This window comes from Martes martes (genome assembly GCF_963455335.1).
Source record: "Martes martes genome assembly, chromosome: 4".
Lineage (NCBI taxonomy): Eukaryota > Metazoa > Chordata > Mammalia > Carnivora > Mustelidae > Martes > Martes martes.
In genome coordinates, this window is record NC_137891.1 from 127,478,204 (window position 1) to 127,497,518 (window position 19,315).

Consider the following 19,315-nt stretch of genomic DNA (forward strand, 5'->3'; position numbering starts at 1 on the left):
ATGTTAATGGGCTAAATGCCCCAATCAAAAGACACAGGGTATCAGAATGGATAAAAAAACAAAACCCATCAATATGCTGCCTATAAGAAACTCATTTTAGACCCGAAGACACCTCCAGATTTAAAGTGAGGGGGTGGAAAACAATGTACCATGCTAATGGACATCAGAAGAAAGCTGGGGTGGCAATCCTTATATCAGATCAATTAGATTTTAAGCCAAAGACTATAATAAGAGATGAGGAAGGACACTATATCATAATCAAAGGGTCTGTCCAACAAGAAGACCTAACAATCTTAAATATCTATGCCCCTAACATGGAGCAGCCAACTATATAAACCAATTAATAACAAAATCAAAGAAATACATCAACAGTAATACAATAATAGCAGGGGACTTTAACACTCCCCTCACGGAAATGGACAGATCATCTAAGCAAAAGATCAACAAGGAAATAAAGGCCTTAAATGACACACTGGACCAGATGGACATCACAGATATATTCAGAACATTCCATCCCAAAGCAACAGAATATACATTCTTCTCTAGTGCACATGGAACATTCTCCAGAATAGATCACATCCTGGGTCATAAATCAGGTCTCAACCGGAATCAAAAGATTGGGATCATTCCCTGCATATTTACAGCCCACAATGCTCTGAAGCTAGGACTCAATCATAAGAGGAAATTTGGAAAGAACGCAAATACATGGAGATGAAACAGCATCCTTAAAATGAATGGGTCAACCAGGAAATTAAAGAAGAATTGAAAAAATTCATGGAAACAAATGATAATGAAAACACAACGGTTCAAAATCTGTGGGACACAACAAAGGCAGTCCTGAGAGGAAAATATATAGCGGTACAAGCCTTTCTCAAGAAACAAGAAAGGTCTCAAATACACAAACTAACACTACACCTAAAGGAGCTGGAGAAAGAACAACAAAGAAAGCCTAAATCCAGCAGGAGAAGAGAAATCATAAAGATCAGAGCAGAAATCAATGAAATAGAAACTAAAAAAACAATAGAACAAATCAACGAAACTAGGAGCTGGTTCTTTGAAAGAATTAATAAGATTGACAACCCCCTGGCCAGACTTATCAAAAAGAAAAGAGAAAGGACCCAAATAAATAAAATCATGAATGAAAGAGGAGAGATCACAACCAACACCAAAGAAGTACAAAAAATTATAAGAACATTATGAGCAACTCTATGCCAACAAATTCGACAATCTGGAAGAAATGGATACATTTCTAGAGACATATAAACTACAACGACTGAACCAGGAAGAAATAGAAAGCCTGAACAGACCCATAACCAGTAAGGAGATCGAAACAGTCATCAGAAATCTCCCAACAAACAAAAGCCCAGAGCCAGACGGCTTCCCAGGGGAATTCTACCAAACATTTAAAGAAGAATTAATTCCTATTCTCCTGAAACTGTTCCAAAAAATAGAAATGGAAGGAAAACTTCCAAACTCATTTTATGAAGCCAGCATCACCTTGATCCCAAAACCAGACAAGGATCCCATCAAAAAAGAGAATTACAGACCAATATCTTTGATGAACACAGATGCAGAAATTCTCACCAAAATACTGGCCAATAGGATCCAACAGTACATTAAAAGGATTATTCACCACGACCAAGTGGGATTTATTCCAGGGCTGCAAGGTTGGTTCAACACCTGCAAATCAATCAATGTGATACAATACATTAATAAAAGAAAGAATAAAGAACCGTATGATACTCTCAATAGATGACGAAAAAGCATTTGACAAAGTGTAGCATCCCTTCCTGATTAAAACTCTTCAAAGTGTAGGGATAGAGGGCACATACCTCAATATTATCAAAGCCATCTATGAAAAACCCACTGCAAATATCATTCTCAATGGAGAAAAACTGAAAGCTTTTCCGCTAAGGTCAGGAACACGGCAAGGATGTCCGTTATCACCACTGCTGTTCAACATAGTACTAGAAGTCCTAGCCTCAGCAATCAGACAACAAAAAGAAATTAAAGGCATCCAAATCGGCAAAGAAGAAGTCAAACTCTCACTCTTTGCAGATGATATGATACTATATGTGGAAAACCCAAAAGGCTCCACTCCAAAACTGCTAGAACTTGTACAGGAATTCAGTAAAGTGTCAGGATATAAAGTCAATGCACAGAAATCAGTTGTATTTCTTTACACAAACAACAAGACAGAAGAAAGAGAAATTGAGGAGTCAGTCCCGTTTACAATTGCACCCAAAACCATAAGATACCTAGGAATAAATCTAACCAAAGGGGCAAAGAATCTATACTCAGAAAACTATAAAGTCCTCATGAAAGAAATTGAGGAAGACACAAAGAAATGGAAAAATATTCCATGCTCATGGATTGGAAGAACAAATACTGTGAAAATGTCTATTCTACCTAAAGCAATCTACACATTTAATGCAATCCCTATCAAAATCCCATCCATTTTTTTCAAAGAAATAGAACAAATAATCCTAAAATTTATATGGAACCAGAAAAGACCTCGAATAGCGAAAGGAATATTGAAAAAGAAAGCCAAATTCGGTGGCATCACAATTCCAGACTTCAAGCTCTATTAGAAAGCTGTCATCATCAAGACAGTATGGTAGTGGCATAAAAACAGACATATAGATCAATGGGACAGAACAGAGAGCCCAGAAATAGACCCTCAACCCTCTGGTCAACTAATTTTCGACAAAGGAGGAAGGAATATCCAATGGAAAAAAGACAGCCTCTTCAACAAATGGTGCTGGGAAAATTGGACAGCCACATGCAGAAAAATGAAATTGGACTATTTCCTTACACCACACACGAAAATAGACTCAAAAGGGATGAAGGACCTCAATGTGAGAAAGGAATCCATCAAACTCCTCGAGGAGAATGCAGGCAGCAACCTCTTTGACCTCAGCCGCAGCAACTTCTTCCTAGGAACATCGCCAAAGGCAACAGAAGCAAGGGCAAAAATGAACTATTGGGATTTCATCAAGATCAAAAGCTTTTGCACAGCAAAGTAAACAGTTAACAAAACCAAAAGACAACTGACAGAATGGGAGAAGATATTCGCAAATGACATATCAGATAAAGGGCTAGTATCCAAAATCTATAAAGAGCTTATCAAACTCAACACCCAAAGAACAGATAATCCAATCAAGAAATGGGCAGAGGACATGAACAGACATTTCTGCAAAGAAGACATCCAGATGGCCAACAGACACATGAAAAAGTGCTCCACATCACTCGGCATCAGGGAAATACAAATCAAAACCACAATGAGGTATCACTTCACACCTGTCAGAATGGCTAAAATTAACAAGTCAGGAAATGACAGATGCTGGCAAGGATGCGGAGAAAGGGGAACCCTCCTACAGTGTTGGTGGGAATGCAAGCTGGTGCAACCACTCTGGAAAACAGTGTGGAGGTTCCTCAAAAAACTGAAAATAGAGCTACCCTATGACCCAGCAATTGCACTCCTGGGTATATATCCTAAAGATACAAACGTGGTGCTCCGAAGGGGCACGTGCACCCGAATGTTTATAGCAGCAGTGTCCACAATAGCCAAACTATGGAAAGAACCTAGATGTCCATCAACAGATGAGTGGATAAAGAAGAGGTGGTATATATACACAATGGAATACTATGCAGCCATCAAAAGAAATGAAATCTTGCCATTTGTGAGGATGTGGATGGAACTAGAGGGTATTATGCTTAGCGAAATAAGTCAATCTGAGAAAGACAACTATCATATGATCTCCCTGATATGAGGAAGTGGAGATGCAATGTGGGGGGTTGGGGGGAGGTAGGAAAAGAAAAATGAAAGAAGATGGGATCGGGAGGGAGACAAACCATAAAAGACTCAATCTCAAAAAACAGACTGAGGGTTGCTGGGGGGAGGGGTGATGGGAGAGGGTGGTGGGGATATGGACATTGGGGAGGGTATGGGCTATGATGAGTGCTGTGAAAGGTGTAAACCTGGTGATTCACAGACCTGTACCCCTGGAGATAAAAATGCATTATATGTTTATTAAAATAAATAAACTTAAAAAAAGATGTATAAAGTATTAATTAAATTTGGGGGGTACTGTGTTTTTACTTAAGTGAATAGAAAATCTTACAAGGTTTTCCATAGATTTATTCTCTAATCTCATTTTTCCTGTGAAGTCTTAATTTCCTTAATGGAAATTTTTCCTACTACGAGGATTTCTAGTGACCTAACCCCAAAAATTGGGGAGAGAGATAGTTGAAAAGGAAGTGTGAGTGTATCTATTCATTTATGTAAATATATTTATTTATGGAATTCAGTATTAAACTTTCTTAAATTTGGTCTTCTGTTTCTTAGAAAAAGCTTGAACAGCTACTCCTGAAATACCCTCCTGAAGAAGTAGAATCTCGACGCTGGCAGAAGATAGCAGATGAACTGGGCAATAGGACAGCCAAACAGGTAATTGAGGAGATGGTCCCACATTGTTGGTATGTTTTGATAGTTTTTTGGTGAAAGATAGTGCAGGTGACATCAAATCTGCTACATCATTTTTTAGCTACACAATGCTATAATACGGTTTTTAATTTTTATTTATTTATTTATTTATTTATTTTGATTTGTGAAACAACTTGAAGTAGTTCTGCTTCAGTCATTACTGAAACATTAGAATGTAATGTAACTTAGTGTCTCTTGAATGTTTAGAGAGTTGTATATTTTCTGGTTAGACTATGCTAATAGATTTGTAACATTTTTAGGAAGTATTCTTTGGTTATCTTTCTAAAAAAAATCTATCAGTTTTCTTCACATTGTCATTGAGATTAGTAGATGTGTTTTTAATGGTATGAGCATAAGCATTCATTAGTGGAAAATATGTATTTAGCTTTGGAGTCAAACATATTTCCTGTATTTTTATGATTTTTTTGCTCTAGATTTTAAAATATAAATGTGTTTGTTGGCAGTTTAAAATTATTTCTAGATTTATGATAAATTTTAAATTGTTAGCATTCATTAAGATACACAGATATATTTTAATTTTAGAAAACTATTGAGGTATTGCATGTCTTGTAATTATGTTAAATGGCTTGTCATATTTCCTTAGGTTGCTAGCCGAGTGCAGAAATATTTCATAAAACTAACTAAAGCTGGCATTCCAGTCCCAGGCAGAACACCAAACTTATATATATACTCCAAAAAGGTAAAAAAAAAAAAAAAAAAAAAAAATAGTGAAAGTAAACTTTAGACCTTAGATTAAACTTAAAGTCAGAATTGCTATGTAAAAGTGTAGGCATTTATCAGAACAAAGTTGTTTTATTTTTAAAATCTGACTTTAATTATTTTGTTACACTGGTCATGGACACAGGGTAGGATTCTGTTATTACTACTCCTTGAAATTGAATGACCTATATGTTCATTATTTTCTTAGGAATAGGTTAGTTTATGTGAGTGGGTACTACTTGAAAGATGTAAATTAAATGTATATCAGAAAGGCTTTTGTGATGTTAAAAATTTTAGGGTGTTTGACTCTTCGTTAAACACAATGAGTTTCTGTTTTTAGATATGCTACATAAATACAAAAATAGAAATGTTTATTAAAATACATTATTTAATCCTCACTATAACTCTAGAAGTGTAGGTAGTATTACCACTTTCACTTGCACTTTACTAATAATAGCTAGCTTTATTCTGTTATTGAGTGTTCTATGTCAGGTACTATTCTATAGCCCCCCCCCTTTTAAATTTTTAATTAAACTGGGGAAGAGAGAGAAGGGGGTTTGGGGCAGAGAGGGAGGGAGAGAGAGGATCCCAAGCAGGTTCCATGCCCAGCATGGAGCCTAACATGGGGATCGATCCCACAATCCTGAGATCATGACCTGAGCTGAAAGCAGGAGTCAGACACTTAGCTGACTAAGCCACCCAGGCACCCTTACAGTGTTTTTGTAGATGAGAAAACTAGGCCTTGGTGGACCTGGCTGGCTCAGCAGGTAGAGCATGTGAGTTGATCACAGGGTTGTGAGTTTGAGCCCCTTGTTAGGTATAGAGATTACTTTAAAATATGGCCTTAAAACAAAACAAAACAAAAAAACAACTAGGCTTTAAGGTAAATGGAGTCAGTTGAGTCTGAGAACCACTGACCTCTGATTCTGATCCCAGGCCTTTTCTACTATTCTCTGCCACTCTTTACAGTGAAAAAGCTGTTCCCCTTCTCCTGCATAGACCACTGCATCAAATTGTAGCCAATTTTTTGCTTTAATTGCAAAAACTAAAGCACACAATTGGCCTCTTTTATTTCCTGCTATTTCCTCTCCACCACCACTGCCACCCTTCACATAAGAAGGTAAAGGCATACCTGATGCTGTTACCCTTCTCTGTTAGAGCTTCCTTATTGTTTTATGTGATTTTACATTAAGAATATTGTCTGTATAGCTCCATGTCTTACAAGTTTTGTTTATCGTCTTTTTACCAAGTTTTGGAAGCTTGTTTTAATTTGTCAGTTGATTTAAATATTTTGGATTCCCCCAATATAGCATTACTTGCATCAAATATGTAGAGTTCATCTTTTAACTTTGGAATGTTGGAACCTTGATATTTAATTCAACAGCTCTAATTTTCATGGTTAATTTCCAAGTTAACTTTAGATGTGTTGGACACCTTATATTTTCACAGCTAAGACTAGGAATGATAAAGGAATACTAAAGAAACCTAAATGTTGGGGCGCCTGGGTGGCTCAGTGGGTTAAAGCCTCTGCCTTCGGCTCGGGTCACGATCCCGGGGTCCTGGGATCGAGCCCCGCATCGGGCTCTCTGCTCTGCTTCCTCCCCTCTCTCTGCCTGCTTGTGATTTCTGTCCATGAAATAAATTAAAAAAAAAAAATCCTTAAAAAAAAAAAAAAGAAAGAAAGAAACCTAAATGTGTTCCCTCCTTTGGGTGCACTGAATTTTAAGTTAGCATTTTAACTATAGCAATCTAGCCCAGCCACTGACACAGCGATTCTTTCCCATAGTTAGAGTTTGAGTCTTGGAACAATGAAATGATGGTTCTGCCTGTAGCTGAGGTTATTCTTTGTGGCTGTACTGTCTGTGAAGAGAGGCAGTCTGTACAGTGGTTTGAGAGTGCGGGCTTTGGTCCCTCACAGGCTTAGTTTGTAATCTTGGTTCTACCACTATCCAGCTGCAGCACCCTGAACAAGAAACTTAACCTCCATCTTTAAATTAGAGGTGATAGAGGAGTGCTGTGAGGATTAGATGACATTGACATACAGTAAACAATCAGTGTTACATAGGATTTTTAGACATTCATCATGTTGTGGAAGTGTTTTTTACTTGATTGTTTATATCTGGCTTAGCCTATTTTATCCTCCCTGATCTTCTGTAAGGTGACTGTAAGAGGAGTGTTCAGCATTTGAATATCAAGAGTGTGATCAGTGCTGGGGATCCATATACAAGCTAGATAGCACGTGATCTGTTGTACTGCTGTTGGGATATTCCCCCTACATTTTTTTTTTTAATCTAGTTGTGCTTTTAAAATTCTAGGTATTATAGAAAAAAACAACCACATAAGACTATGCTGAAGAATAGAGCTGAAATCCTTTTAATAGATAGACTTGGAGGGAAGTAATAGTTATATTTGAGCATCTTTGATTCTTTTCATGATTTTCCAATGTCTCAATTAAAAATTTTTTTTCTCACTTAGTCTTCAACAAGCAGACGACAGCACCCCCTTAATAAGCATCTCTTTAAACCTTCCACTTTCATGACTTCCCATGAACCACCAGTATATATGGATGAAGACGATGACCGATCCTGTTTTCATAGCCACATGAACACTGCTGTTGAAGAGGCATCAGTAAGTTACCTATTTATATAAAATACATATTTATCTATGTTTTATACAGATCAGGGTACAGAATGAGAGCACCAGAATTTTTTAATTATTCCTACCCTTCAGGGAATGTTGGTTTCTTTTAATTACCAGTCAGATTTATGGGCTTTTTAAAAAACAATATATTGTTAAAAATAAAAACAATACATTGTTAAATTATTATATATTAATGATATATATCATTATATTATTATATATTTAGATATAACATGTAAATGAGAGGAAACTTAAAAACATGCAGAAAATAGAATAGTATAATGAAATATATATGTAATATATAATAATAAAAGAAATTTTCGAATATATGCAATAATAGAATAGTATAATGAACCCACATGCATCTGTCACCCAACTTCAATAGTTATTAGCTTATTGCAATCTTATTTTCATCTGTATTTCTTACCTACTTCATATCCATCTTGGGTTATTTTGGAGCAAGTCCCAGACATAACAGAATATTATTACCATGTTTATAAAAAGGCAATTCTTTATACGATCAAACATGCGCTCAGTTCACATTTCCCTAGTCATAAATTACAATAGATTTCCTCCTTTTCTCCTTCCCTTCTCACCACCCTTTTCTCCTCTTAGGACTTTTTTGTTGAAAAATTGGGTCATTAGACTTTACCACTGTGTGTATTTTGTTTGCTTCTCCTTGTTGTCAGCTCTTCTGTCTTTTCTATTCCCTGAATTTTTTGTAAATTGATAGTAGGTCTAGATAATTGGTGTCACTTAGAAATTCTGTTTTTCTGCTCCCTGGATTTTCTATAAATTGAAAGTAGGTCTAGATAATTGGCCAGATTCAGATTTGTTTTTTATATTGTTTTTAAAGACTTATTTATTTAAAAGAGAGAAGTGGGGTGGGAGGGAGAGCATGAGCACAGGGCGTAGGAGCTGAGTGGGAGAGAGAGTTTTAAGCAGATTCCATGCTGAGCACAGAGCCTGATGCCTGGCTCGATCTCATGACCCTGAGATCACAACTTGAGCCAAAACCAAGAGTCAAACTTTTTTTTTTTTTTTTTTTTGGTAAAATTTTATTTATTGGGGCACCTGGGTGGCTTAGTTGTTGGGCATTTGCTTTTGGCTCAGGTCATGATCCCAGGGTACTGGGATCAACCCCCGCATCAGGCTCCCTGCTCAGCGGGAAGCCTGCTTCTCCCTCTCCACGCCCCCTGCTTCTATTCGCTCTCTCACTGTGTCTTTGTCAAATAAATAAATAAAATCTTTAAAAATTTTTTTCTTTAGGGGCGCCTGGGTGGCTCAGCGGGTTAAGGCCTCTGCCTTCGGCTCAGGTCATGATCCCAGGGTCTTGGGATCGAGCCCCATGTCGGGCTCTCTGCTCAGCAGGGAGCCTGCTTCCTCCTCTCTCTCTCTGCCTGCTTCTCTGCCTACTTGTGATTTCTGACTGTCAAATAAATAAATAAAATCTTTAAAAAAAAAAAAAAAATTTTTTTTCTTTAAATTTATTTATTTGAGAGAGAGCACAAGCCAGGGGAAGGGCAGAGGAAAAGGGAGAAGCGGACTGCCCACTGAGCAGGGAGCCTGGACTCGGGGCTCTGTCCCAGTACTTCGAGATCATAAGCTGAAGGCAGCCTAACAGACTGCGCCCCCCAGATTTCTTTGTTAGGGCAAGCAGGACTACTTCTTGTGTACTTTTATCAATCTGTTTGTCTTTTTTGTCTTTTGGACATAGTAGATTCATTAATTCATTTGATGTTATAAAATAGTGATAGTCTTTCATTTCCTCATTATTTATTTGAGAGACTATTCTGTGAAGTAACCCCCTCTTCATCAACTTTTTGATTACCTGAAGGTACATATGGAAAAGGCAGTGTAACTGCTTGATTGTTCCCTTTATTTTCTTGTTTTTAAAATGATTGAGGGGCACCTGGGTGGTGCAGTTGGTTAAGCATCCAACTCTTGATCTTAAGCTCAGGTCTTAATCCCAGGGTTGTCAGTTTCAGGTCCCTTGTTGGGCTCCATGTACTTAAAAAAAGAAGAAAACGAAGTACTTTAGATTTGGAGTTTAAGCGGAAGAACTCAAAAGAAGTGGTAGTCAGGTTGGCATTAAAGGATGAACAAAATTGAGGCAGCTGAGGAGTAGATTAATATATGTAGTAGATTGAATTTGATTTAACTTTTGTTTGGTTGATTTAATTAATTTATTTTAAAATGAGAACCAGTTTAAATCAGTCTGATTATTTTGAAATAGCTATTCAAATGTATATTTATGAAGCTACTAGTGGTAAAATTTACAGATTTCAGTTTCTCTTCAGAAAGGCATTATCTAGAGAGAGAATATGATTACATGTATGTACTTCCATACACTTTAAAAATCTGTACACTAGGGGCGCCTGGGTGGCTCAGTGGGTTAAGCCTCTGCCTTCAGCTCAGGTCATGATCTCAGGGTCCTGGGATCGAGTCCCGCATCGGGTTCTCTGCTCAGCGGGGAGCCTGCTTCCCCCTCTCTCTCTGCCTGCCTCTCTGCCTACTTGTGATCTCTGTCAGATAAATAAATTAAATCTAAAAAAACAAAAAAATCTGTACACTATTTTAGCCTCATCTGAAATTAGTCATAGTATTTCCCCTTTAAGTAAACTTGAAAATAATTATAACAAGGAACTCTGTTTATGGGTATTAAAAAAAATTTTTAATTGTGATAAATACATAACAACCTTTAATTTACCATCTTGACTAGTTTTATGTGAATAGTTCAGTAGTGTTAAGTACACTGACATTTTTGTGCAACCAATCCCCAGAACTCTTTAATTCCTGGAAAACTGAAACTCAGAACCATTTAACAGCACCTCCCCATTGCCTCCTCCCAGTGTCTGGCAGCTTCCATTCTACTTTGTTTCTATGAATTTGGCTACTCTGGGTACCTCAGAATCATGCAGGTTTTGTCCTTTCTTGACTGGCTTATGTCACTTAACATGATGTATTCAAGATTCATCCATCTCATAACATGTATCATTGTTTCCTTTTTAAAGCTGAATAATATTTCGGGGTATGTATATACCACGTTTTGTTTATTGGTTCATCTGTCAGTGGTACGTTTTGCTTTTACCTTTTGGCTATTGTGAATAATGCTGCCATGAACATAGGTGTACAAATACCTGTTAAGAGTCCCTGCATTCAGTTCTTTTGGGTATATACCCAGAAGTGGAATTGCTGGATCCATATGTTAACTCTCCATTTAATTTTTGAGGAACCGCCATATTGTGTTCTGTAGTGGCTGCAACATTTCACTTACTCACCAACAGGGCACAAGTGTTTCAGTTTCTCTGCATCCTTGCCAACACTTGTTGTTTTCTTCTTTTGCTAGTAGCCATCCTGCTGGTTAATGAGGTGATTTACCTTTTCTTAGTCTTGTTGGCCAAATTTAATAGTATCCTTAGACCTAAAACGCAAATTAAAAAGTTTGGCAGTTTTTATTCTGTATTTGCTTAAAATATATCTGAATTTAATAAATTTCATTATAAGATTTCTTACCCCATTATTTAGTTAGGCCACATTGTATTTATTAGTGTTACATATTTATTACATTACTTATGTTGTCATCCTCAGTGCTGACATAGGCAGGTAATTTAACATCTTTAATTGACAAGGATTTGAAATGGGTGAAAGATAGTGTGAGATTATAAAGAATCTTTTGTTAGCTGAGGACTTGGGAGTTGTCTCTGTAGGTAGTTAGGAAATCATTGGGAGATTTTAAGCCATTGTGGGGCTTGAGGAAAGAGTGAATACTCTAGAGGAGCAATTTGAAAGATTTTATTATTTTTTTTAAGGATTTTATTAATTTATTTGACAGAACAAGCAGGGGGAGCAACAGGCAGAAGGAGAGGGAGAAGCAGGCCCCCCATGGAGCAGTGAGCCCAATGTAGGACTCAATTCCAGGACCCTGGGATCATGACCTGGGCTGAAGGCAGATGCTTAACTGACTAAGCCACCCAGGTGCCCCTGAAAGATTTTATAAAGTATTAAATAGTGACAGATTTTGATGAATTAGATAAAAGAGTGAAAAATTAAGAATAACTCTTGGATTTAGGCCTTAGGCTGCTTGGTGTATAAGGAGTTAGTTAAATATTGAGAAAAATCTGGGTTCAAGTTGCAAAGTACCTGACTTTGCAACTAATTAACTATGTGACCTTGTGTAAATGTTATAATTTCTGTAAACACCAGTTTCCTTGACATAAAAGAAACACTGTAGTTAATAATACCTAACATGAGGAACAGGAGGAATGGGAGGGGTAGGAGTTGTCTGGATCAGAACTGATAGAATATGGATGTGGTCTGTGAATTGGAGATGCTTACAGGAACATTGTGGAAATTAGTGACCATGGAATCAGTCATGAGGTAGCAAAGGAAAAGAAATAGAACATTGATGGCAGAGCGCAAATAAATTGGGAGAATAAGTCAGAAGCAGTTAGTGATTGGTCTGTCAACTTCAGCTTCATATATTTATGTTGTTTTTAGTATTCTGTTTTTTATACTCTATTCTAAATAATCATCTTTTATAATTTAGTTTATCCCCTTGGGTAAGACAGGAACGTACTGACTTGGTCATTGGCACTACAGAGCAGAGATTAGTTTGCTCATTGTTCAGAAAATATTACATTTACTTGAGGAAGCATAAAAGTCTTAGAGAAGAGGAGCTTCCTGCAGATCAAGTAGAAGTAGATTGTAAGGAGTATCTCAGGTAGCCATTAATGTGTTGGAATGGGGTTGAGTCTGCATTAATGTATAACAGAGATGGGAATCATCCCCTGGTACTTTGTTAGGTGGCCTACTACAACTCAATATTACTGTTGCATTAAGAAGCCCTCCAGGGGTGCCTGGGTGACACAGTCAGTTAAGAGGCCAGCGCTTGGTTTCGGCTCAGGTTGTGATCTTGGGCTTATGAGAGCAAGCCCCACCCCACGTTGGGCTCTCTGCCGAGTGTGGAGTCTGCTTGGAACCCTTTCTCCTCCCTGTGCTACTCCACCGCCTCAAATAAATAAATAAAGATTTAAAAAAAAAAAGCCCTCCAAAAATATTAGTCTAAAATATTGCTAAAAGCAGACTAATTTTTTATGAGTCCTTAAGGTGAGGTATCTTAAAAGTGAAAAACATTTTGTTAATAGAAAAAATACCTATGTCAGTCTTTCTTTCTTTCTTTCTTTTTTTTTTTAAAGACTATTTATTTGAGAGAGCAGAAGCTGGGGAAGTACCAGAGAGAGAGAGAAGCAGGGGGCCTGATTTGGGGCTTGATTCCAGGACCCCCGGGAACATGACCTGAGCCGAAGCCAGATGCTCCACTGACGGAGCCACCCAAGCACCTCTGTGTCAGTATTTCTTGTACTCAGTTCATTTTAATTATCAAACATTTTTGTTTTCTCTTTTATTCTTTATTAGGATGAAGAAAGTATTCCTATCGTGTATAGGAATTTACCTGAATATAAGGAACTATTACAGTTTAAAAAGTTAAAGAAGCAGAAGCTCCAGCAGATGCAAGCTGAAAGTGGATTTGTACAACATGTGGGCTTCAAGGTAAATCCTACTGTTTATTCAAATTTTGAAAGGGTGATAAGAGATATTTAAGATAGTTTCTGGAGTTTTAAATTCCAGACTTCCTAGCACACAGATAAAAATAAGTTTAGCTCTAGTCCTATTCATTTAACTATAGTGTGTTAGGTACTTGAATAGGTTTATGATTCAGTGGAAAGAAGACAAACATAGAGGCATCTATATTTTGAGGTAAAATATGAGATGTTTTTGTCCAGCTATTTCTCTTTCTTACTCCCATCTTTACTGAGATATAATTGACAGAAATTGTATATATTTAAGGTATACACAGTTTTAAGTACAAAAATATGATCTCATTTGTATGTGTGTGGTGACAACACTTACTGTATACTCCTTTAGCAAATTCCAAGTTTTTGTACTGTATTATTAATCCCATGCTGTACCTTAGATCTTCAGAATTTACTTACCTTACAATTGAAAATTCGTATCACTTGACTAACATCTCCCCATCTCTCCCATCTCCCAACCCCAGGCAACCACCATTCTACTCTCTGCTTCTATGAGTTTGAGTTTTTTGTTTTCTTATATAAGTGAGGGTGTATATAGTGTTCACTTATGTAAGTGAGCACTTGTTCCTTTCCGTGGTTTACTTTACTTAGCAAAATGTCCTCTTCTTTCTCATCCACGTTGTCACAGATGGCAGGATTTCTTTCTTGTTTTGTGGCTGAATAATACTCCCATCGTGTGTGTGTGTGTGTGTGAGAGAGAGAGAGAGAGAGAGAGAAGGAGAGAGAGATTTTCTTTATCCTTTCATCTGTTAGAGCTGTTTCTCTTTTTGTTGCTGTTGTTCATAGATGAGAAATTTCTTTTCCTCTTCCAGGCTAGTTGAAGTACATCCATTCATTTCAACCAATTTTGAAATACCAATTACGTTCAAGACACTTTGCTTAAGTGCTAGGGACTCAGTAGTAAACAAGATGGACTTAGTTTCTGTCATTCTGTTTTCATCTCATAAAGAATTTAGTTAAATTAGTAAAATAGCTGACTATGACTAGAGAGCATACTGGAGAGTAGTGAGGCTATTGAGGTGCCTTGGAAATTTGCAGAGGAGTTTAACTTTCCTTAAAGGGTTGGGGAACCATTGAAGGAGTTTAGGCAGAGGGTACTATGAAATTTACATTTCAGAAAAATCATTCCTATTATACTATTACTATTGATAATCTTTAGGAGGGCAGGGGGGTTAGAGTGGATAATCTCTGACTACTATATTGTTAAATTTTGCAAACAGTAATGTATTCATGTGTGTTATTTATGTAATTGAAGAAAATTAAGTGATGGAGAAGATGATCATTCTGGACAGTATGGAGAATGGATAAGAAGGCAAGGCTGGAGGCAGGGAGACTGGCTAGAGACTCTTCTGGTAATTTAGACAAAAGCTGAAACTGTCCTGGGCTTGATTGGTGGCTGTGGAAATCGAGAGAGATTGACAAGTTTGAGAACACTTTTGGCTTTAGAATTAACTATATTTGATGAGATTGGAGGACGTAAAACGAGACCAAGAACTATAGAGTTGCTTGTAGTGGTTACAAACATACTGATATATGCTGTGATTGATACACAGAAACTTAAAATTATTATACTTCTGAATTTCTAGTATGGCCATTAGCCATACTATATTAAATGATTTTTTCTCTTGGTCTTTCCATAACCCTGCTTCTCCGTTAGAAATTTTCCTAATTGTTATCTCTGGCCTTTCAAGAGGAAACTCTCCACTTCTCAAAATTATGCTGTAAGACCCAGCTGTGGCTTGTTTACTAATCTGTCAGCCGCTCTAGTTGGCCTGATTATCAGAGAAACTAGAAATGAGATTTATTTCCAAAATTGTCCAGTAGAGACTGAGGACTACCAGGATGCCACCACACAGGGAAAGAGTTAGATCTGCCTTTTCTTTATGATGGGCTTTGGTTATTAGGATCATCAGGCTTTGGAGAATAAGTCAGCAAGATAAAAGTGTAGAGAATACTTTTGTGTTCACTTGGGTTCACGAATGATAGCTTGTTCAATAGTTCTGTAATATATTTGTATAGTTTTAACTATGGCATTAAATCAGTGGTTGTTTTTTTTATTTTTTTTAAGATTTTATTTATTTGACAGAGAGAGATCACAAGTAGGCAGAGAGACAGGCAGAGAGTGAGAGGGGAAACAGGCTCCCTGCTTAGCAGAGAGCCCGATGTGGGGCTTGATCCCAGGACCCTGAGATCATGACCTGAGCCGAAGGCAGAGGCTTAACACACTGAGCCACCCAGGTGCCCAAATCAGTGGTTTTCAATTACAGTCATTGTACACTGGTCTGAGGTCCCTTTAAAGTAAAGAGTTATTAATAAAATGTCCAGATTTGCAGGTGATTTACTTAAAATTTTAAAAAGTGAGTTAAAGAGTACACTTCACATGATGAGCACTGAGTAATGTATAGAATTGTTGCATCACTATATTGTACACCTGAAACTAATAGAACACTCCATATAACTATACTGGAATTAAAATAAAAAACTTAAAAAAATTTTTAAAAGCAAATTAGGGGTGCCTTGGTGGCTCAGTCGGTTACGCATCTGCCTTTGTCTCAGGTCATGATCCCAGGCTCCTGGGATCAAGCCCCACATCAGGCTCCCTGCTCAGCAGGGAGCCTACTTCTCCCTCTCCCTCTGCCTTCTCCTCTCCCTGCTTGTACTCTCTCTTTCTCTCTCTCTCTCTCTGTCAAATAAATGAATAAAATTTAAAAAAATAAAAGAACTGAATGACTTACCACACCTTAAAAAAATAAACAAAAATAAAAAGTAAATTAAAGCATATTCAAGGTTAGCCCTAAGTTATTATAATGTACGTGTCACCCACCTGTACATCCATCTTGAATGGGTGGAATTTCTGCTAGTTTGCTAGAAATTGTATCTGATTTATGACGATTTTTGTATTATGCTACTGTCTAGTGCATAGGGAAAGAGGAGAGGATGTTTTTGTGCACATTATGTGTTTCCCAGCAGGAAAAAAAGGCTTTGAAACAGTGTAGCTTAGTATTTTTTCTCTCTGAAACTTTTACAGTGTGATAACTGTGGCATAGAACCTATCCAGGGTGTTCGGTGGCACTGCCAGGATTGTCCTCCAGAAATGTCATTGGATTTCTGTGATTCTTGTTCAGATTGGTAAGTGTTTTCTTTATGATGGGTCTCACATTTTGACAAAGAGCTTTTCAGCCACTAGTGAATTTGATTTCCAGACTACTTAGAGAATGACAACATTTAGTGGATTAAACCTTGTTGTTCTAGGCAATTAAGAAATTTTCTTGAATTATACCACATCTCAAATAACTTTCTATTAGAGATTTTGGTAGATTAATGGATTTAAACATGTAGAACTGTGAGGAAGTTTTGTAATATCTAGACAAAAATGCATCCAGTGCCATTTAATGATGTGTCTGTGTGTGTGTTTTCTTTGCAGCCTTCATGAAACAGATATTCACAAGGAAGATCACCAGTTAGAACCTGTTTATAGGTCAGAGACATTCTTAGACAGAGACTACTGTGTGTCACAGGGCACCAGTTATAATTACCTTGACCCAAACTACTTTCCAGCAAACAGATGACATGGAAGAGAACATCATATACTAGTCCTCTTCAACACATAGCAATGGTATCATTGTGAATTATGTGCACAGTTTGGAAAGATTCTCTGCTTTCCCTGAAATGACACTCACAGCATGACAGCTTCCTGAGTGTTCTCGTCAAGTCCAGCTCTGCACCGTTGTGGCTCTAGATCACTGTTCAGCAGCTGAACATTCCTGGTGAGCAAAGGGTTTCCCTGGTGAATTTCTCACCACCACCCTAAAGCCTTTTAGGTGGTGATCTTAAATGGGTGAGATGGAAACGAGAGCACATATTAAAGAGAGTAAATTCCAAAGGTTTCAAAGAACTCGGTCGTAAATAGGATAATGAGAAGACAAAGTATTTATCTTAAAACAGTTTAGTAGCTTTCAGTTTTGTGAAAATAGTTTTCGGCACAGAAGCTGACTTCTTAGACAAAGTTTTAACCAATGATGGTATTTGCTTCTAGGATATACACTTTAAAAGAACTCACTGTCCCAGTGGTGGCCACTGATGGCCTTTAGTACATCGGAGCTGCTTAACCATATTGATGTCTAATTTCTTTTAACCACAATGAACTGTCCTTATTACCAACAGCGAAGCACTACAGGAGGCAGCTGTGGCATTGCTTCCTTAACCAGCTCATGGTGTGTGAATGTTATACAATTGTCACTCAGATATATTTTTTAAATGTAATGTTATATAAGATGATCATGTGATGTGTACAAACTATGGTGAAAAGTGCCAGTGGTAGTAACTGTGTAAAGTCTCTAATTCACACCATTAATTCCTTTAAAATACACAGCCTTCTGCCTCTGTATTTGGAGTTGTCAGTGCAACTCATCAAAGAAAACTGCCTAATATAAAAATCATATATATGGTAATAATTTCCCTCTTTTGTAGTCTGCACAAGATCCATAAAAGATTGTATTTTTATTACTATTTAAACAAGTGATTAAATTTAGTCTGCACAGTGAGCAAGAGTTCACATGCATTCTTTTATACTGCTGGATTTTGTTGTGCATCATTTAAAACATTTTGTATGTTTCTTCTTATCTGTGTATACAGTATGTTCTTGAATAATGTTCATTTGTCAGGAGAACTGTGAGAAATAAACTATGTGGATACTGTCTGTTTATATTATAGAATGCTTGTTGTGACTTCCTTTTGGTTAGATTTTGGATTTTTTTAACTAGTGTTGAAACAACAACAAAATTTTTTTTAAGGGGTTGCTTTACCTGTCCTTTAAAAAGAGTAAGAACTGTAGTATTATGGAAATGTTTGAACATGAGAAGCTCTGTGAAAAGATGTAACATTTTCACTGTGTATGTACTGAGACACTAAATTAAAGTAGGCTACAAAAAGAACACATACCATGGTTAAAGAAAAAGGGTATTATTAATGTCCAGATGTGAAAGCTATACTTAGGCTGAAAAATTTTATTCTTTTTGATGAAAGTAAGCCCCGTTCATGTGTCTAATTTAAACAGATGGTTTTTGAAGATCACGGTATTCACTGGCAATTATCAGTGACTCTCGGAAGAGATGGTAGAAGTATTCTAAGATTAAATATTCTCACCTTATTTTTAGAGTTTTTTCCAGTTTTAAATCAAGGGGACATTATTTACTAGTCCTTCAATGTGTTATGAGGTATTAAAATCATACCTTCAGTTTTTTTTTAATTGAAAAAGTAGTCTAATTTTAAATATAGAAATATAAGGGTTTTATTTTAATCTTTTTTTTTTAAGATTTTATTTCTTTGACAGAAACAGCAAGAGAGGGAATACAAGCAGGTGGAGTGGGAAGGGGAGAAGCAGGCTTCCTGCTGAGCAGGGAGCCTGATGGCGGGCCTTGTCCCAAGACCCTGGGATCATAACCTGAACCGGAGGCAGATGCTTAACGACTGAGCTACCTAGGTGCCCTGAAATACAGGGTTTTAAAGTAATATATTGATTAAAGATTATTGATGATGTTGATAAAATATATTGCATCAGAAAGAACAGGAAATGGACTTAGCTTAACCTCTCACCCTGGAATTATTAGTTGGGAGAAGAGGGAATCATTAACATTTGGGCATTTTGATACTAAATGTTAAGTAAATATGCCGGGAGTTTTACCTTCAACTTGTAGCAAGACAGCAGCACTTGATGGTAACTTCCGTGTTTTATAGAAATAGTAACAGTTGCTTTTGGAGAACCATTCAGGTCCATTCAAAAAGTCCCATAAAGTATAAAGTATGCTTTGGAAGAGGGCTGTGTCTGATACAATTCTGATGTAAACAATACACTAAATAAATCCACTTAAAT

General features: G+C 37.0%; 1 protein-coding gene across 5 annotated transcripts in view; it reads left to right on the forward strand.

Annotated features, from left to right (window-relative positions):
* The window catches only part of ZZZ3 (zinc finger ZZ-type containing 3), a 119,593-nt gene extending 101,230 nt beyond the window's left edge, over positions 1-18,363 (forward strand). For all 5 annotated transcript variants that reach the window (XM_080801030.1, XM_080801031.1, XM_080801033.1 and 2 more), the window contains 6 exons: positions 4,349-4,450; positions 5,091-5,186; positions 7,682-7,834; positions 13,265-13,399; positions 16,472-16,572; positions 16,868-18,363. In XM_080801030.1, the coding sequence (XP_080657156.1) occupies positions 4,349-4,450; positions 5,091-5,186; positions 7,682-7,834; positions 13,265-13,399; positions 16,472-16,572; positions 16,868-17,012 (732 nt within the window). In that variant the 3' untranslated portion in view covers positions 17,013-18,363. The remainder of the gene's footprint in view (positions 1-4,348; positions 4,451-5,090; positions 5,187-7,681; positions 7,835-13,264; positions 13,400-16,471; positions 16,573-16,867) is intronic.
* The last annotated feature ends 952 nt before the right edge of the window (positions 18,364-19,315 follow it).